Source organism: Babylonia areolata, chromosome 29 (assembly GCF_041734735.1).
Source record: "Babylonia areolata isolate BAREFJ2019XMU chromosome 29, ASM4173473v1, whole genome shotgun sequence".
Lineage (NCBI taxonomy): Eukaryota > Metazoa > Mollusca > Gastropoda > Neogastropoda > Buccinidae > Babylonia > Babylonia areolata.
Genome location: NC_134904.1, coordinates 33,795,154 through 33,816,696, shown reverse-complemented (window position 1 = coordinate 33,816,696; position 21,543 = coordinate 33,795,154). Strand labels below are relative to the sequence as shown.

The 21,543-nt window shown below is 41.0% G+C and overlaps 1 protein-coding gene across 1 annotated transcript in view; it reads left to right on the top strand.

Annotated features, from left to right (window-relative positions):
* LOC143274653 (phosphatidylinositol 4-kinase alpha-like) overlaps window positions 1-21,543 on the top strand; it is a 151,098-nt gene that overhangs the window by 85,041 nt on the left and 44,514 nt on the right. The window contains exons 33-38 of the mRNA XM_076578525.1: window positions 917-1,075; window positions 2,760-2,911; window positions 3,870-3,977; window positions 6,531-6,658; window positions 10,692-10,817; window positions 20,622-20,714. Of these exons, the coding sequence (XP_076434640.1) occupies window positions 917-1,075; window positions 2,760-2,911; window positions 3,870-3,977; window positions 6,531-6,658; window positions 10,692-10,817; window positions 20,622-20,714 (766 nt within the window). The remainder of the gene's footprint in view (window positions 1-916; window positions 1,076-2,759; window positions 2,912-3,869; window positions 3,978-6,530; window positions 6,659-10,691; window positions 10,818-20,621; window positions 20,715-21,543) is intronic.

Genomic DNA, 21,543 nt, shown 5'->3' with positions numbered 1-21,543 from the left:
CACAACAGTTCCATGCACTTCTTATGTAAGATATTATATGGGTGAAAGGAGATTAAAACTTGAATCTTGGCATGCTTTTTAACTCTCACAACAATTCCATGCACTTCTTATGTAAGATATTATATGGGTGAAAGGAGATTAAAACTTGAATCTTGGAATGCTTTTTAACTCACACAACAATTCCATGCACTTTTTATGTAAGACATTAAACCTTGAATCTTGTAATGCTTTTTAACTCTCACAACAATTCCATGCACTTTTTATGTAAGATATTATATGGGTGAAAGGAGATTAAAACTTGAATCTTGGAATGCTTTTTAACTCTCACAACAATTCCATGCACTTTTTATGTAAGATATTATATGGGTGAAAGGAGATTAAAACTTGAATCTTGGAATGCTTTTTAACTCACACAACAATTCCATGCACTTCTTATGTAAGATATTATATGGGTGAAAGGACATTAAACCTCAAATCTTGGTATGCTTTTTAACTCTCACAACAATTCCATGCTCTTTTTATGTAAGATATTATATGGGTGAAAGGACATTAAACCTTGAATCTTGGTATGCTTTTTAACTCTCACAACAATTCCATGCACTTTTTATGTAAGATATTATATGGGTGAAAGGAGATTAAAACTTGAATCTTGGTATGCTTTTTAACTCTCACAACAATTCCATGCACTTTTTATGTAAGATATTATATGGGTGAAAGGAGATTAAAACTTGAATCTTGGCATGCTTTTTAACTCTCACAACAATTCCATGCACTTTTTATGTAAGATATTATATGGGTGAAAGGAGATTGAAACTTGAATCTTGGCATGCTTTTTAACTCTCACAATTTCCATGCATGTTTTTTGTGTCGAATATTTACACGCGTCGTCCTAATGTCCGTCCCTTTTTTGCCACAGTTCCTGTGCGAGATGGCAGCAGCATGGCAGATGTGTGTGGATCGACGCCTGGGGATGTTCGCGGAGGACGCTCACATCTCAGACCCTCTGGCCAAGAAGGAGGACGAGGTGTTAGCCCCCAACCCTCCGTACGTTTCCCCTCACCAGATCTGGACCACGGTGAGTGGAGTGTTGGCGTAGTGGTGACGCGTCTGCCTAGGAGGCAAGAGAATCTGAGCATAGTGGTTCGAACCCTACATTCGCCAGTATATTTTTTTTTTACCCCCCTCAACTAGTCCTTGAGTGGAGGACTGGGTGCTGTTCATTCAGATTAGATGAAAACTTGAGGTCCCGTGTACAGCGTGCACTTTGCGCATGTTAAAGAACCCATGACAACTGAGGGGTTGTCTTTGGAAAAATTCTGTTGAAAAATCCACTTTTGTAGGAAAGCAAATCCACTTGCAGGCAGAAAAAAGGGGGTTTGGGAGGAGGGGTGGCGCTCTCAGTGTAGCGACCCGCTCTCCCTGGGGAGAGCAGCCTGACTTTCTCACAGAGAAGTCTGTTGTGACAAAGAAGTAATAGTTCAGTACAATACAATACACTTCAATACAATAAGTGTGGGGGATGGGTGGGGGGCAGATGTTGAGGTGTGACTTGTTCATGAAGTGAAATACGCGTGCACAAAAAAACAACAAAGAAACGCAATGTGCTGTGTTGACTAGCATGCAACTTAGGTACACACACACCAAAAAAACCATCTCGTTATTATTTCAGGAATTTATCTGGCAATAAGGGAATATACAGAATTTAAAAAAAAAGAAAAAAAAAAGTATAGATGTTTTACACAAAGCTAGGATAGTCTATCAAGGTCTGATCAGTCTGTTGGGTTTATACGAAGGTCAAGGCCAGATCAGTCTGTTGGGTTTATGCGAAGGTCAAGGCCTGGTCAGTCTGTTGGGTTTATGCGAAGGTCAAGGCCAGATCAGTCTGTTGGGTTTATGCGAAGGTCAAGGCCTGATCAGTCTGTTGGGTTTATGCGAAGGTCAAGGCCTGATCAGTCTGTTGGGTTTATGCGAACGTCAGGCATTTGCTTGTCTTTTTGTTGTTGTTGTTGTTGTTTTCGGGGGTATGTTTGTTTTCTCAACAACAGATGCGGTGCAGCTTATAACAGTTACGTGCCAGACTGCACGCTTTGTAGCACACCTACCTCCTTGAAACTGTTAACTCACTCAGTACGGCCAGTCCTCTCTTCTCCTCTACACAGACCCCTCGGATGTCCAGTAGGTGTCTGAATGACCCAACCTTTAGCTTCCGTTATCAGAATTGTGGTATTCTTTGTCAACATTCACGTCTTCAGTATAAGAGCCTTCTGCTTTGCAATATTTTGATGATGGTAACTGGGGTGAAACCGCTGTTAACGTCGTCTCTTTCGCCGTTCATATGGAGAGAGTTAATTCTTCTTCTGCTTCTTCTTCTGCGTTCACTCGTATGCACACGAGTGGGCTTTTACGTGTATGACCGTTTTTACCCTGCCATGTAGGCAGCCATACTCCGTTTTCGGGGGTGTGCATGCTGGGTATGTTCTTGTTTCCATAACCCACCAAACACTGGCATGGATTACAGGATCTTTAACGTGCGTATTTGATCTTCTGTTTGCATATACACACGAAGGGGGTTCAGGCACTAGCAGGTCTGCACATATGTTGACCTGGGAGATCAGAAAAATCTCCACCCTTTACCCACCAGGCGCCGTCACCGTGATTCGAACCCAGGACCCTCAGATTGACAGTCCAACGCTTTAACCACTCGGCTGTTGCGCCCGTCCGAGAGAGTTAATTGAAACTATAACTCTGTTGTGTGCTAGTTCTTGCTGGAGAGAGTGGAGATCGCCAAGTACAGCAGCGCCTCCCAGGTGGAGATCCTGATGTGCCTGCTCAACAAGTCCCTGTCCATCAGCGTGGGGAAGTCGCCCGCCCCCATCTCCAGGCATGTGGCCGCCCTCGGGCCACGCTTCAGGTCAGACCCTGCGCAGCTTGTGTGTGGGGAGGGGTGGGGGGTGGGGTGTCTGTGTATGTGTGGGGGTGCAGGTGGTGTGTGTGTGTGTGTAGGGCGGGTTGTCCCTGATGTGGGTTTTGTGTGAGCGTGCCACAACTTCTCTTTTTTGTGTGTGGTTGGGGTGAGGGGTGTGTTTGTGTGTGTGTGTGTGTCTGTCTGTCTGTCTGTGTCTGTGATGTGGAATTATGCATCAGTGTGCCACAGTTTCTTTGCGTGTATGTATGTGTGTGTGCTTGTGGTTGTGTGTGTCCATGATATGGAATTATGTATCAGTGTGTCACAGTTTCTTTGCGTGTGTCTGAGTGTGTGTGTGTGTGCTTGTGCTTGTGTGTATCTGTGATGTGGAATTATGTATCAGTGTGCCACAGTTTCTTTGTGTGTGTGTGTGTTTGTGCTTGTAGATGAGTGTGTCCATGATGTGGAATTGCATTTCTTCATATTCTGCTGGTGCTTTGTGTGGTGTCACCCCACCTTCCTCAGCAAAACTGATAACAGGAAAGTCTATGGATGTATAGGCTGCTGTCAGTGAACGGAAAGTTCACAGCTACGTTAACTGGCCATAGGCGCCCAACCATGGTGTTGTTATTAGTATTATAATTATTATGACGTGGTGTTTTGTCTTCTCATGATGGGGATGTCGCTGTAGTTTATAGCTGCATTAATATTGCCGGGCCACAGGCGCCCGAGTCGACTGTGGTGTTAATGTTATGTTGTGGGCCGCAGGCGCCTGACTATGGTATTATTGTTATTATGATGTCGTGTTTCATCTTTCCAGACTCCTGGTGATGGAGTTGTTGCTGTTGTTTACAGCTGAACTAATGTTTCCTGGTGAGTCGACCAAGTTGTTACTATGATGTGGGCCACAGGCACCTGACGGTGATGTTATTGGTATTTGTGATGTGGTGTTTTGTCTTCGCAGACTGCTGACGATGGGGTTGTCGCTGCTGCAAGGTGACGTGCTGCCCAACACTGCGGCCAAGAGCGTGCTGAGGGAACGGGTCTACGCTGCCACGCTGGACTATTTCTGGTCAGTCGTCCACTGTTGTCTCTCTCTCTCTCTCTCTCTCTCTCTCTCTCTCTCTCTCTCTCTCTCTCTCTCTTCTCTCTGTCTCTTCTCTCTCTCTCCCTCTCTCTCTCTCTCAACACTGCCAAGCTGGACTATTTATGGTCAGTCCTACTGTTCTCTCTCTCTTTCTCTCTCTCTCTCTCTCTCTCTCTCTCTGTAAATGGATTTGGGATTGTGTGGATGTGTCAGGGAGTTGGATGTGTAGAAGGATTTGTTTCAGAATTCAAAGATAGGCTAATTGCTTCATATAAACAGAATTGGCACTGTAAAATGGAAAGCACTGAGAAATATAGATGGTTTTTTAGTTTTAAAAGCATATTTCAAACAGAAAAATATATCACAGTCATGACAAACAAGTGGCACCAAACAAGTCTCGCCAGATTTAGAACGAGAACGATTGGTTTGAATGCTTATGAAAAGTGGTTTCAGACTGAGCCCTCGTTACTCTCCCCTTGTCCGATGTGCGGTCATTCAAGGGAGGATGAATTGCATTTTTTGTTTAGTTGTAAAGCTTATGACGATATTCGAGAAAAATGTGTTGTATTTAAAACAAATTCAGCAAAGAATGAAGATATTTTTGGAGTGCTTAATCTAAATCAGGAAACTTCACTACAGTCACTTGCAAAATATATTGCAGAAGCAAATAACATGCGACGAAAAAAAAATCAACAATAATAAAATAGTATCAGGTGTTACTCATTGTGAAAAGTGAAATCTGTGTTGTCAGTCTCATATGGAAAATATTTATGTTATACATTTATATATGTTTTTGTTTTTATTTCTCACTACATGCCATTACTTTGAATGGATGGTCGCACTGCACTCTGTTGCACAGATTGATTGATTTCGTTTTGGCTTTGGTTTTCATCAATATTATTACTATTGATGCATGTTGTTATTTGTATTATGAACCCCCATGTCATTAGGGCTGTAAAGCTATTGACATTAAAGTGTTCAGTGTTCAGTTCAGTGTTCTCTCTCTTCTCTCTCTCTCTCTCTCTCTTCTCTCTGTCTCTTCTCTCTCTCTCCCTCTCTCTCTCTCTCTCAATACTGTCAGGCTGGACTATTTACGGTCAGTCCTACTGTTCTCTCTCTCTTTCTCTCTCTCTCTACGCTGCCACACTGGAGTATTTCTGGTCAGACCTCCCCAGTTCTCTTTCTCTCTCTCTCTCTCTCTCTCTCCCTCTCACACACACACACACACTCTCTCTCTCTCTCTCTCTCTCTCTCCCTCTCACACACACACACACACTCTCTCTCTCTCTCTCTCTCTCTCTCTCTCTCTCTCTCTCTCTTCCTCTCTCACACACACACTCACTCTCTCTCTCTCTCTCTCTCTCTCTCTCTCTCTCCCCCTCCCTCTCCCTCTCACACACACTCTCTCTCTCTCTCTCTCTCCCTCTCTCTCACACACACACACACACACACTCTCTCTCTCTCTCTCTCTCTCTCTCTCTGTCCTGTACTTTGTCTGCCATCCCTTGAAGTAGGCGACTGTTGATTAAATTTCAATCTGAAACCGGATTCATACAGAGTCATGAAAGTCTGGAAAAAAAAGTCTTGGAAAAATATGTTTTGCCCTTCAAGGTCTGGAAAAAGTCTTGGACTTTTGATAAAACCATGCAACAAAGAGTTTTATGCATAGATAAATGAATAGATAAATAAACCAAAAAAAAGGGGGGGGGATGAAAATTAAAAATGATACTGGGATATATCTGCAGATCTCTTCATCAAAGGTGCAGCAGACACTTTTTTTTAAAATATATATAATAGTTCAGTCTGTGTTATGGAAAAACTCTGGATTCTCTCTGGATTTTATTAAACCGACATGCTCCTCTCAGTTTGTTTTGTGTGTGTGTGTGTGTGTGTGTTCAAATACATTTTAACTTTAAAGAGTGGTAAGATTCTCGGGGGATTTGATCAAAGCGACACATTTCAACGCCAGATATGAATAAGGTGTAGTGAGTGTGATGAATCAGAATCAGAATCAGAATCAATTTTAATGTCAATTAAACCTGAACAAGGTTTATAAGACACGCATGCAAAGTTACATGAAACCACGCACAAAAAAAAAAAGCAAAACAAAAATAGATAAATGCTGAACAAGACATTGAATCACTCTTGCACGCTATGGCGTTTTTGACAGCAGTTACTGACAAATTTCCCAAACAGTCCCACAAGTTTGTCTTCCAGTATTAGCTGACTGGGTTTAATAATATTTGGAATGTAATTTTGAATTTTTTGTATGAATTCTGTTCTAATTTCTTTGTATAATTCGCAGTCATCTAAGAAATGAAATTCATCCTCTATTGTTTGACATTGTAAACATAGTCTCCTTTCTTTTGGAATGTTGAAATATCGGCCTTTTTCTATTGCTAAATCATGACAGGATATTCTTAATTTGCACAATGATTTTTTTTTTTTTATAATAATAAAGATATCCTTCAAGCAAATAAGGCTCGGTTCTGTATTCACGATGTGTGCATGGGTGTTCTGCTGTGCTGTGCTGTGCAGTGGTCCCATCATCTACCCGACTCAGCACGGGTCAGAGCTGAGGAACGACATCAACATCCTGGTTCGATTCTGGCACATGATGCACGCAGACAAGAAGTACATCACCACCAAAGTCGTTCCATTCTCTGGTGAGTGGATTGCTTGGGATTACAGGTCGTGTGTGTGTTGTGTGGTTGTTTTTTGTTGTTTTTTTCAAAGTAGAAAGAAGGGGAACTTCATGTTTCTTTGCACTGCAAGCCAATCGTTGTATGTAGCGACGGTGGTATTCTTTGCACTGCAAGCCAATCGTTGTATGTAGCGACGGTGGTATTCTTTGCACTGCAAGCCAATCGTTGTATGTAGCGAGGGTGGTATTCTTTGCACTGCAAGCCGATCATTGTATGTAACAAGGGTGGTATTCTTTGCACTGCAAGCCAATCATTGTATGTAGCGACGGTGGTATTCTTTGCACTGCAAGCCAGCCATTTGTATGTAACAAGGGTGGTATTCTTTGCACTGCAAGCCAATCGTTGTATGTAACGAGGGTGGTATTCTTTGCACTGCAAGCCAATCGTTGTATGTAGCGAGGGTGGTATTCTTTGCACTGCAAGCCAATCATTGTATGTAGCAAGGGTGGTATTCTTTGCACTGCAAGCCAGCCATTTGTATGTAGCAACGGTGGTATTCTTTGCACTGCAAGCCAATCATTTGTATGTAGCGACTGTGGTATTCTTTGCACTGCAAGCCAATCATTGTATGTAGCGACGGTGGTATTCTTTGCACTGCAAGCCAGCCATTTGTATGTAGCGAGGGTGGTATTCTTTGCACTGCAAGCCAATCATTGTATGTAGCGACGGTGGTATTCTTTGCACTGCAAGCCAGCCATTTGTATGTAGCGACGGTGGTATTCTTTGCACTGCAAGCCAATCATTGTATGTAGCGAGGGTGGGATTCTTTGCACTGCAAGCCAGCCATTTTTATGTAGCGACGGTGGGATTCTTTGCACTGCAAGCCAATTATTTGTATGTAGCGAGTGTGGGATTCTTTGCACTGCAAGCCAGCCATTTGTATGCAGCGACGGTGGTATTCTTTGCACTGCAAGCCGATCATTGTATGTAACGAGGGTGGTATTCTTTGCACTGCAAGCCAGCCATTTGTATGTAGTGACGGTGGGATTCTTTGCACTGCAAGCCAATCATTGTATGTAGCGAGGGTGGGATTCTTTGCACTGCAAGCCAATCATTTGTATGTAGTGAGGGTGGTATTCTTTGCACTGCAAGCCAGCCATTTGTATGTAGCGAGGGTGGTATTCTTTGCACTGCAAACCAATCATTTGTATGTAGCGAGGGTGGTATTCTTTGCACTGCAAACCAATCATTTGTATGTAGCGAGGGTGGTATTCTTTGCACTCAAACCAATCATTTGTATGTAGCGAGGGTGGTATTCTTTGCACTGCAAGCCAGCCATTTGTATGTAGCGAGGGTGGTATTCTTTGCACTGCAAGCCAGCCATTTGTATGTAGCAAGGGTGGTATTCTTTGCACTGCAAGCCAGCCATTTGTATGTAACGAGGGTGGTATTCTTTGCACTGCAAGCCAACCATTTGTATGTAGCGAGGGTGGTATTCTCTGCACTGCAAGCCAATCATTGTATGTAGCGAGGGTGGTATTCTCTGCACTGCAAGCCAATCATTGTATGTAGCGAGGGTGGTATTCTTTGCACTGCAAGCCAATCATTTGTAAGTAGCGAGGGTGGTATTCTTTGCACTGCAAGCCAGCCATTTGTATGTAGCGAGGGTGGTATTCTTTGCACTGCAAGCCAATCATTGTATGTAGCGAGGGTGGTATTCTTTGCACTGCAAGCCAATCATTGTATGTAGCGAGGGTGGTATTCTTTGCACTGCAAGCCAATCATTGTATGTAGCGAGGGTGGTATTCTTTGGGTGGTATTCTTTGCACTGCAAGCCAATCATTGTATGTAGCGAGGGTGGTATTCTTTGGGTGGTATTCTTTGCACTGCAAGCCAATCATTGTATGTAGCGAGGGTGGTATTCTTTGCACTGCAAGCCAATCATTGTATGTAGCGAGGGTGGTATTCTTTGGGTGGTATTCTTTGCACTGCAAGCCAATCATTGTATGTAGCGAGGGTGGTATTCTTTGGGTGGGATTCTTTGCACTGCAAGCCAGCCATTTGTATGTAGCGAGGATGGTATTCTTTGCACTGCAAGCCAATCATTTGTATGTAGCGAGGGTGGTATTCTTTGCACTGCAAGCCAATCATTGTATGTAACGAGGGTGGTATTCTTTGCACTGCAAGCCAGCCATTTGTATGTAGCGAGGGTGGGATTCTTTGCACTGCAAGCCAATCATTTGTATGTAGCGAGGGTGGGATTCTTTGCACTGCAAGCCAGCCATTTGTATGTAGCGACGGTGGTATTCTTTGCACTGCAAGCCAATCGTTGTATGTAGCGATGGTGGTATTCTTTGCACTGCAAGCCAATTATTTGTATGTAGCGAGGGTGGTATTCTTTGCACTGCAAGCCAATTATTTGTATGTAGCGAGGGTGGGATTCTTTGCACTGCAAGCCAATCATTTGTATGTAGCGACGGTGGTATTCTTTGCACTGCAAGCCAATTATTTGTATGTAGTGACGGTGGGATTCTTTGCACTGCAAGCCAGCCATTTGTATGTAACGAGGGTGGGAGTGTGTTTGAATTATGCAGATTTCTTTATTGGCATTTGGGTGATTTTTTGTTTTTGCTATTGTTATTTTCCTTTTATTCTATTGTTTTGATATTAAGAAGTGCACTTCAGTTACAGTGTGTAGATTGTCCGAATGATCAGTAAAAGCCAGAAACACTGTCCGCACTTACCCCCATTAGAAATGTTAGCATATTTAATGACGAGCAAGTATATACATAATGTATATATTATGATCCATGATACATAATGTATGTTCCCAGTACTGACCCATCAGAAATAATGACACATGTAATGATCAGTAAATGCTTACATAATATTTGTTATATGTAATGTTTATTCCTCGTACTGACCCAACAGAAATGTTAGCATGCATAACGATCAGTAAAATCCATACTTAATGTATATAATACATAATATACATTCCATCAGAAATGTAATTCACACATAATGTATGTTACACATCATTGTATTACTCTTTTTTTTTTCTTTTTCCTTTTTTCTTTTTTTTTTTTTTGTCACAACAGATTTCTCTGTGTAAGATTCAGGCTGCTCTCCCCAGAGAGAGTGTGTCGCTGCACTGAAAGCACCATCTTTTTTTTTTCTTTTTTTTTTCTGCCTGCAATTTTACTCGTTTTCCTATCAAAGTGGATTTTTCTACAGAATTCTGCCAAGGACAACCCTTTTGTTGCTGTGGGTTCTTTTTACAAGCGCTAAGTACATGCCGCACACGGAACCTCAGTTTATCGTCTCCTCCGAACGACTAGTGTCCAGACCACTTTCAAGAGTCTAATGGAGGGGCAGAAAATGCTGGCGACTATGGGATTCGAACCAGTGCGCTCAGATTCTCTCGCATTACGTCTTAAGCCAACACTCCACATAATAATGTGTATTCTCTGTACTGGTCGGGACAAGATTCAAGATTCAAGATTCAAAAACTTTATTACTCAAGGATAAAGATTTTAGGCATCGCCCAGTCTTCCAATCTGTCCTTGTGACAACAATAACAATAACAACATTAACGATAACGACAAAAAATTAATAATTTTGTTAACACTGCTACATCCACTGCTACTACAACGAAGAATGATCACCACCATCATCATTAACATCGTAAAAAGTAATAAAACGAACGCATTCATACATTCATATCCATACACATGCACACACTCTCTCCACCCAACACACACACACACACACACACACACACACACACACACACACACACATATATACTTATGCACATACAGAGACATGACCGAGGTGAGAAACATATAGCGGACATAAAGAAAATAGAGAAGCACAACTTTACCATTGCACATATACAAAAGTGATTAATTTGCTGATGCAGATGTTACAGGTAATAACATCCAATTTACAGGCGAACAAGTAAGAACAAAGCACACAAAGGTAGAAATAAAATGAATTCACTGCATGTAGGTATAGATACAAACTTCACGGAAAAAGCATGATTTTTGTACAGATCCACTGAGCCAGGTGCCGGCCACCCTGACGATCAACAACGCCCAGTCGGACGTGCGTGCCCAGGGAGGAGGGTGGATGAACACCATGAACAGTGCCATGTCCACTTACTCCAAGAGATCCGCCAGTGAGTGTGTGGGGGCGGGGGGGGGGGTCGGGCGAGGGAGGACCAGGAGTGGGGGGGGGGGGCCCCGGGGGGATGCGGGGGTGTGTGCTGGTGTGGGTGTGTGTCTGTGTTGGTGAGAGGGTGGGTGGGTGGATGGAGGAGGTTGGTGTGTTAGAGAGGAAGGGGTGGGAAGAGTAGAGGGATGGTGGGGGTAGGGGTGGGGGGGCGGTCGTGTTTGTTAGTGGGTGAGATAGGAGAGAAGAGACAAGGGAGGGAGTGTGTGTGTGTGTGTGTGTGTGTGTGTGTGTGTGGAAGACTCTCATGAAAGAACTTAATGAAGAAGAATTTGTGCCTCAGTGTGTGTGTGTGTATGTGTGTGTGTGTGTGTGTGTGTGTGTGTGTGTGGAAGACTCTCATGAAAGAACTTGATGAAGAAGAATTTGTGCCTCTGTGTATGTGTGTGTGTTGTGTGTGTGTGTGTGTGTGTGTGTGTGTGTGTGTGGAAGACTTTCATGAAGGAACTTAATGAAGAAGAATTTGTGCCTCTGTGTGTGTGTGTTGTGTGTGTGTGTGTGTGGAAGACTTTCATGAAGGAACTTAATGAAGAAGAATTTGTGCCTCTGTGTATGTGTGTGTGTTGTGTGTGTGTGTGTGTGTGGAAGACTTTCATGAAGGAACTTAATGAAGAAGAATTTGTGCCTCTGTGTATGTGTGTGTGTTGTGTATGTGTGTGTGTGTGTGTGTGTAAGACTCTCATGAAAGAACTTGATGAAGAAGAATTTGTGCCTCAGTGTGCGTGTGCGTGTGTGTGTGTGTGTGTGTATGTGTGTGCACGCGCATGTATGTGCATACGTATGTGTGTATATATGTGTGTATGCATTCGTGCAAGTATGCTTGGTATGCATGTGTGTATCCTTTGTGTAATTTTGTTGCAGCTGTAATTACAAATCAAAGCAAAAAAAAAAAAAAAAAAAAAAAATTCATGCAATATTTAAGTTTTATATTTTTTATGGATGTAGGCCAGCGTAAGGCTGCTGTTCAGCAGCGTACATTTCTGAATTTAGTGCCCTTTTTTCCTGAAGACTGATGTCTTTGTGCAGTGTGGTGGTGCAGTGTCTTTGCTTTTCTGTATATTTTGATGGGCAGGGAGTGTTGATGGGGGATACCATAGCTTGAATTTGGAGAATCCACAATGTTATTTGTTCTTTGAGTGACAAATGTGTGTGTGTGTGTGATGAATGTGTCTTTGAATGCTTCTTCTCATCAGTGTTTTATACTCTGATGAATATGTCAAGTGACAAGTATGTGTGTAGTTGTACTCTGATGAATGTGTCAAGTGACAAGTGTGTGTGTTTAATTGTACTCTGATGAATGTGTCAAGTGACAAGTGTGTGTGTTTAATTGTACTCTGATGAATGTGTCAAGTGACAAGTGTGTGTGTTTAATTGTACTCAGATGAATGTGACAAGTGTGTGTGTTTAATTGTACTCTGATGAATGTGTCAAGTGACAAGTGTGTGTGTTTAATTGTACTCAGATGAATGTGACAAGTGTGTGTGTTTAATTGTACTCTGATGAATGTGTCAAGTGACTAGTGTGTGTGTTTAATTGTACTCTGATGAATGTGTCAAGTGACAAGTGTGTGTGTTTAATTGTACTCTGATGAATGTGTCAAAAGTGACAAGTGTGTGTGTAATGTATGTGACTTGGGGTACTTCTCTTCAGTGTGTGTACAATTATGCGTATGTGTCGAGTACTTGTTCTCTTCATTGTGTGTGTGTGTGTGTGTAATGAATGTGTCTTGAGTACTTCTCCGCTTCAGTGTTTGACAGATACGTGTGTGATTAGTGTGTCTTGACTGCTTCCCATCTCCAGTGTGTGTACTGTGTGAGTGTAATGAATGTGTCTTTAGGACTTCTTGTCTTCAATGTGTGTACAATGTGTGTATGTAATGAATGTGTCTTTAGGACTTCTCCGCTTCAGTGTGTGTACAATGTGTGTATGTAATGAATGTGTCTTTAGGACTTCTTGTCTTCAGTGTGTGTACAATGTGTGTATGTAATGAATGTGTCTTTAGGACTTCTTGTCTTCAATGTGTGTGCGTTGATGTATGTGTCAAGTTCTTGTTCTCTTCAGTGTGTGTGTGTAATGAATGTGTCCTTTAGGATTCATTGTCTTCAGTCTGTTTGCACTGATGTATGTGTCGAGTTAACTTCGGTCCGGAAGCATTGAAGCCTTGATGCATCATAAAAAAAAAAAATTTTTTAAATCATTGTCACATAGTATCTTTGCTATGTAGTTTATCAAAGCAGTCACAGGTAGTAGTCATTTGGCATCAGGAATGAGATATCTGGAAATTTCCAGATTTCAGGGTGTTAGTTTGGAGGCCTGAGATTCTTTGCAGAAAAAACAACAACAAAGAAACAACAGCTAAAAAAAGAACTGCTGAGAAACGTAGGTGTGAAAGTGTCATTTTACCAGCCCAGGTACATTTTCTGTATACAGCCTATTTGGGTTGTTGTTTATCTTTATATATATATATATATATTTTTTTTTTTTTTTTTTTTTTTTTTTTTTTGCTCATCTGAGTATCTGATTGCCTCTTCCTGCAGCGATGTTTGAAAATAAAGACACTTCTGGTCTTGTAGACATGCTCATGTTCAGCAACAAGAAGTTAACTCACTCAGTACGGCCAGTCCTCTCTTCTCCTCTACACAGACCCTTCGGATGTCCAGTGGGTGTCTGAATGACCCAACCTTTAGCTTCCGTCGTCAGAATTGTGGTATTCTTTGTCAACATTCACCTCTTCGGTATAAGAGCCTTCCGCTTGCAATATTTTGATGATGGTAACTGGGGTGAAACGCTGTTAACGCCGTCTCTTTCGCCGTTCGTATGGAGAGAGTTAAAGTGCATCCTAGTCAGTTGAGAGATCTATATTGTGGACTGTAGAGTAGGCTGTTGGAAACAGCCCCTTTTTTTTTTCTTTTTTTTTTTTTTTTTTTAAGGCATTTGTTGTTGTACGTAAAATGGGGGGGAAAAAAAGCAACAGACAGTATAGGAGCCTACAACAGCTCACACATTGTTGACTGTTTTATCATATCTATTAATTCTTTTTTTTTTATACCGCATCTTTCTGTGAGACTACATTGGAGCCTACGATAGCAATGGATCATACATTGCTAGCTGTTTATCATATTGATTGCTCTTCCTGTTTTTCTTTTTCTTTCTTTTCTTTCTTTCTTTTTTTTTTTTAATACCACATCTCTTCTATGCCTCTGTGTCCCAGGATTTTCATATGAATTATGGAACAATGGAAGACTGAGAAGAATTTTTATGTCTTCAATATTTGTTGATTTGTTTGTTTGTTTCTGTCAGTTTGTTTGCTTGTTTGTGTGTTTCTTTCTCCTCCTTGTTTGTTTTTCACATGCACATGCGCGCACACACACGCGCGCGCACACACACACACACACACACACACACATGCATGCGCGCACACACACACACACACACACACACACAAAACAAACAACCATATAATGATATATGTTGCAAACAGTTTGTTTTACATAAACAGGTAAAAAAAATATATATATACTGTGTTGCATTGTGATTTCTGTTCCTCCTCCTCCTCCCCCCCCCCCCCCGCCCCCCCAAACCCCCCCAAAGACTACGACGATTTGCTAAGCCCGGCTTGGGGTGAGACACAAGGGATGGTTTGTGTTAGTCACTTCACACACACTCATGTACGGGCGGTGTGGGCAGTTGGGTGGTGGTGGTGCTGCTGCATTGAAGCTTAATAGTCCTACTCGGGTTCGGATCTTGCATGGGTCTGGGTCTTTTGAGGGACATCACAGCGCTGGCATGTTTGCTTCCGAATCAGGAAAGTAGATAAGACGTTAACGTCAGTATCAACCAGTTTGTCGTAAAAATCAGTCGAGATGTTATGTCAGTATCAACCAGTCATTGTAAAAATCAGTCGTGATGTTATGTCAGTATCAGCCAGTCGTTGTAAAAATCAGTCGTGATGTTATGTCAGTTATCAGCCAGTCATTGTAAAATCAGTCGTGATGTTATGTCAGTATCAACCAGTCATTGTAAAATCAGTCATGATGTTATGTCAGCATCAACCAGTCATTGTAAAATCAGTTGTGATGTTATGTCAGCATCAACCAGTCGTTGTAAAATCAGTCGTGATGTTATGTCAGCATCAACCAGTCATTGTAAAAGCAGTCGTGATGTTATGTCAGTATCAGTCAGTCATTGTAAAATCAGTCGTGATATTCATGTCAGTATCAACCTGTCATCGTAAAATCAGTCATGATGTTATGTCAGTATTAACCAGTCATTGTAAAATCAGTCATGATGTTATGTCAGTATCAACCAGTCATTGTAAAATCAGTCATGATGTTATGTCAGTATCAACCAGTCATTGTAAAATCAGTTGTGATGTTATGTCAGTATCAACCAGTCACTGTAAGTCAGTCGTGATGTTATGTCAGTATCAACCTGTCACTGTAAATCAGTCGTGATGTTATGTCAGTATCAACCAGTCATTGTAAAATCAGTCATGATGTTATGTCGATATTAACCAGTCATTGTAAAAATCAGTCGTGATGTTATGTCAGTATCAACCAGTCATTGTAAACCAGTCATGATGTTGTGTCAGTATCACACCTGTCATTGTAAATCAGTCATTAAGTCGGTATCAGCCTGTCATTTTAATTCAAAGACACAAAGTCACTAGCGACTTGTCGTATGAATTCATACAGACGTTACGTCTTGTGTGTGGAAGTGCAGGGGAAGAATCAGTAAGGCGTCAAGACTTCTGATCCAGTGGACAGGGTTCGATCCCCCCCCTGTTTCAGCCTGGTGCTTTGTTCTAGGGAAAGGCACTTTACTCTGATTTTCTTCACCCCATCCAGGTGTGAATGGGTTACCTGACTTGGATGGGGGAGGCTATAAATAGCGGAAGGAGAGGATTGGGCCCTGCCTCTCCCAGTGCCGAGCATGAGACAGTGGATATCATCTTCTTCTTCTTCTGCGTTCGTGGGCTGCAACTCCCACGTTCACTCGTATGTACACGAGTGGGCTTTTATGTGTATGACCGTTTTTACCCCGCCGTGTAGGCAGCCATACCCCAATTTCGGGGGGGTGCATGCTGGGTATGTTCTTGTTTCCATAACCCCGCCGAACGTTGACATGGATTACATGATCTTTAACGTGTGTATTTGATCTTCTGCTTGCAGTATTGCACACGAAGGGGGTTCAGGCACTAAGCAGGTCTGCACATACGTTGGCCTGGGAGATTGGAAAAATCTCCACCCTTTACCCACCAGGTGCCATTACTGAGATTCGAACCCGATTGAAAGTCCAACGCTTGAACCATTCGGCTGTTGTGTCCCGTCAGACAGTGGATATGAAATCTTTAACCTTCAACCTTTTTAGACAGTAAATCAGTTGCAACTTGTCACATGAATTTTAACAGACATCAAATCATCAGCAACTTGTCATTTTAGTTCAAATAGAAATTATGTTAGCAGCAACCTGTCGTTTTAATCAAAATAAGCATTTAGTCAGTTTCAGCCTGACCCTTTTCTATGAAATAGACATTAAGTCAATAGCAACCTATCGTTTAAATTCAAACAGGTATTAAGTCAGTAGCAACCTGTCATTTGCATTCAAAACAGGATGAAGAAATCAAAAAACCTGTCATTTTAATTCAAAAAGTCATGAAGTCAGTTGCAACCTGCCATTCTTATTTTGAAGGCAGTTAAGTCATTAGACACCTGTTATTGTCATTCAGAAAGACATTAGTCAGTTGCAACATATCATTTTATTTTTTTTTTTTTTAAACGACAGGAAGTCAGTAACAGCTGTCTTTTTTGACTCACTTGTGTAAACAAAGTGAGTCTATGTTTTAACCCGGTGTTCGGTTGTCTGTGTGTGTGTGTGTGTCCGTGTGTCTGTGTGTCCGTGGTAAACTTTAACATTGATATTTTCTCTGCAAATACTTTGTCAGTTGACACCAAATTTGGCATAAAAATAGGAAAAATTCAGTTCTTTCCAGTCATCTTGTTTAAAACAATATTGCACCTCTGGGATGGGCACAAAAACATAAAAAAAGAAGCCTAATTATATGCAAACTGCATTTACTGTTATATTTATATTTTTTGTATTCTCTAAACTTGGCACTTTGACCTCTTATTCTGACACAACAACAAGAGGAGTCATTATTATCATTTTTTGTTCAAACAGGAACTTCTTTTGCTAAGCATGGAATTTTTATTTATTTTTGCAAACGTTTTGGTACAGATAGTAAAAAAAAAAAGGGGAAATTACTCTGTAATTAATGCTAGGGGACTTAATTTATCACAAGTGAGTCTTGAAGGCCTTGCCTCTCTTGTTGTTTCTTTTTTTTTTTTTTCAGAAAGACATTAAGTGATTGGCAACCTGTCATTTTAATTCAGAAAGACAAGTCACTTGCAGCCGGTCATTCTTACTCAGATAGACATAAACTCAGTTGCAACTGTCATTTTCATTCAAACAAACATTAGTCAGTTGCTACTGTCATTTTAATTCAGACGTTAAAGACAGTTGCAACGTGTCATTTTAATTCAGATAGATATAAAGTCATTAGGAACCTTTCATTTTCAGTTCAGAAAGATATTTAGTCAGTCGCAGCCTGCTGTCATTTTAATTCAGATAGATATAAAGTCATTAGGAACCTTTCATTTTCAGTTCAGAAAGATATTTAGTCAGTCGCAGCCTGCTGTCATTTTAATTCAGATAGATATAAAGTCATTAGGAACCTTTCATTTTCAGTTCAGAAAGATATTTAGTCAGCCGCAGCCTACTGCCATTTTAATTCAGATAGATATAAAGTCATTAGGAACCTTTCATTTTCAGTTCAGAAAGATATTTAGTCAGTCGCAGCCTGCTGTCATTTTAATTCAGATAGATATAACGTCATTAGGAACCTTTCATTTTCAGTTCAGAAAGATATTTAGTCAGCCGCAGCCTACTGCCATTTTAATTCAGATAGATATAAAGTCATTAGGAACCTTTCATTTTCAGTTCAGAAAGATATTTAGTCAGTCGCAGCCTGCTGTCATTTTAATTCAGATAGATATAAAGTCATTAGGAACCTTTCATTTTCAGTTCAGAAAGATATTTAGTCAGTCGCAGCCTGCTGTCATTTTAATTCAGATAGATATAACGTCATTAGGAACCTTTCATTTTCAGTTCAGAAAGATATTTAGTCAGTCGCAGCCTGCTGTCATTTTAATTCAGATAGATATAAAGTCATTAGGAACCTTTCATTTTCAGTTCAAAAAGATATTTAGTCAGTCGCAGCCTGTCGTTTTCATTCGCTTAAACCTGAGTTGACAGAAATACAGCTCAGAACTTCTCTCAGTTATGCGTGACAGGTTCTGTCCTCAAGGTAAGTCTGCACAGTAAAAGGAAGGAAAATGGTGAAATGGGCTTCTGGCATAAGTCTGCGTAGTAAAAGGAAAATGGTGAAATGTGCTTCTGGATTGTAGACAAAAAAGTTAGTTTTGATACTGCAGGTTCTTGTAGCGAAATTTGAGGCTGTCATCATCATCATCATCACATGGAGAGTGACTTTGTGAGTTTGTGCGTGACTTTGTGAGTTTGTTGAGTGTATTTGTCTTTGTGCATTGATTGGTTAATGTGGATTTTTTTTTCCCCATGTATGTGTGTGTCTGTGTGTGTGTGTGTGTGTTTGATGTCCCACTGTCTTGTGCAGAGTTATCAACAAACAGTTTATTGTCGTGGAAAAGGTACACACCAGTTTGCTGATGTTTCTCAAAAAGAACAAAAAGAAAAAAAATATATATATATATCCTCAAAAATGAGGACAAAGTGAAAAGTGATTTCTGTAATGCCTGCTGCACTGCCTGACAGTTTTCACGTTTTTTTTTTTCTTCTTCTTTTTTTTTTTTTTTTCCTCCATCCTTTTATATCCAGGTGTATGGTTTTATATCCCTGGGGATTTTTTTTATGTTCATTTCACATTCATTGGATGTTTTGGCGATTCAGTATATCTGTAAATAGTGTTTGCTTTGAAAGTGATCAGATATTTGCACTATTCTTCTTCACTATGGTGTTTACATTACTCTGTCAAGCATTTTACGGATTGATATGAGAATGTACAGTGTATATATATATATATATATATATATGTCCTTTTGTGGTTTTACTTTGGTTCTGTTCATACCTTAGAAGTGGATATTCTATGATAAGTGTACAGTTTTTTTCGACTGTCGTGTTTTTTCAATAGTTACTGTCATCTTTGCAACATTCAGTCCTCTTTTTTTTTTTAACGGCTGATTCGATACATGACAAATTTCATTGTAGAACAATGGATGGGGTATGCAGGATACAGTACTTCGGCCAATAGATTCTGCTCGGGTATAAGTGATAGAATTAATTGATATTCTGGGATGATTTTCTTGGCGAGAGGCCATATTGACATGGCTTTGTTTTCAGGATACCTGTCTTTTGGAAGACAAATAAGCATTATGCTCTCCTTACCACATGCATAACTTGATGTTTGGCCACAGGGCAATTTTTAAAAAAATTCTTAATCTGTATAATTTTTTGTTTTTATTCAAAACAGATGAACATCAGCATTGTCCGGACTGTTTGCAAACAAAATCATAACAAACAGTGTTGGACATTGAAACAAAGCAATAATGAATCAGTACATCAAGTAAAAAAATTTTTAAAAACATTTTTTTTTTCCAATGGTCCAACTTTGCTTTAGTTAATGTTGGGATAAATTGAAGCTCACAATTGGTTTTTGTTGTTTGTTGGTGAGTTGTTTTTTTTCCTTGTTTTCTTTTTCAGATGAGTTAAAGTATCAAGAGACTAATATGAAGTTAGATATTGAATCTTTTTTTCCACTTGTCATGCCAGCTGGCCCTTTCGCTGCAGCCAGGGTGTGAATAGTAGATGACAGCCTATGAAAAAATCTTACAAAACAGGGTCGTCGAACATTACAAAGATGGGTGAATACGTAACTGATATTAAAAGAAAAAAATCTTACAAAACAGGGTCGTTGAACATTACAAAGATGGGTGAATACGTAACTGATATCAAAAGAAAAAAATCTTACAAAACAGGGTCATCGAACATTACAAAGATGGGTGAATACGTAACTGATATTAAAAGAAAAAAATCTTACAAAACAGGGTCGTTGAACATTACAAAGATGGGTGAATACGTAACTGATATTAAAAGAAAAAAATCTTACAGAACAGGGTCGTTGGACATTACAAAGATGGGTGAATACGTAACTGATATTAAAAGAAAAAAATCTTACAAAACAGGGTCGTCAAACATTACAAAGATGGGTGAATACGTAACTGATATTAAAAGAAAAAAATCTTACAGAACAGGGTCGTTTAACATTACAAAGATGGGTGAATACGTAACTGATATTAAAAGAAAAAAATCTTACAGAACAGGGTCGTTTAACATTACAAAGATGGGTGAATACGTAACTGACATTAAAAGAAAAAAATATTACAAAACAGGGTCGTCGAACATTACAAAGATGGGTGAATATGTAACTGATAGCAAATGGAAAAAAAACAACCCTTATTTACACAACTGGGTAGTTGAATGTTACAAAGATGACAGCTAGGTTTAGCGAAAGGCGTTTCTTTTCTTTTCTTTTCTTTTCTTTTCTTTTCTTTTTTTTTTAACTAGTTTTAAACCCTTTTTTTTCTTCTTCTTCATTTTCTTCTCTGCCTTGTTGGGATTGTTGATGTCCTCATGCTGCCCTCTTGTTGCTGGTTAGTCGTAGCAGGACAGAGACATTCCATTGTGTACGGACTTCACGGACACTTAGAGCCTGGCCCGACTCCTTTTCATGACATTGCACACTTCGTAGGCAAGTACCAAGTGCCTGAGATTCCACACACGCACCCCCCCCCCCACCCACTCCCGCCCCATCACCCCCTCCCACCCACCCCATCACCTCACAGCTCACTAGGGCCAGAGAGTGTGAACCCTCCCACTCCGCCTTCCCCCTCTCCCTCCCACCCCCCCCTCACCCCCCTCCCCATGCCCCTCCCACCCCTCCAGCAAACCATGCCGCCCTCCTTCAGCCAGCCCACAGGTAACCGACACAAAGGCACACAGCTCGCTGGGCTCTGGGGAGGTCATCGAAGAACAAGGTCTTGGGTCCTGCATAGAATGTGTGGAGTGATGGCCTAGAGGTAACGCGTCCGCCTAGGAAGCGAGAGAATCTGAGCGCGCTGGTTCGAATCACGGCTCAGCCGCCGATATTTTCTCCCCCCTCCACTAGACCTTGAGTGGTGGTCTGGACGCTAGTCTTTCGGATGAGACGATAAACCGAGGTCCCGTGTGCTAGCATGCACTTAGCGCACGTAAAAGAACCCAGGGCAACAAAAGGGTTGTTCCTGGCAAAATTCTGTAGAAAAATCCACTGCGATAGGAAAAACAAATAAAACTGCACGCAGGAAAAAATACAAAAAAATGGGTGGCGCTGTAGTGTAGCGACGCACTCTCCCTGGGGAGAGCAGCCGGAATTTCACACAGAGAAATCTGTTGTGATAAAAAAAGAAATACAAATACAAATCTCCCATACCTTGAGCGGATAACGTTTTGAATTCTGGTGACGGGCGCAGTAGCTGAGTGGTTAAATCGATGGGCTTTCAGTCTGAGGGTCCCTACCAGGTTTGAATCTCGGTAGCGGC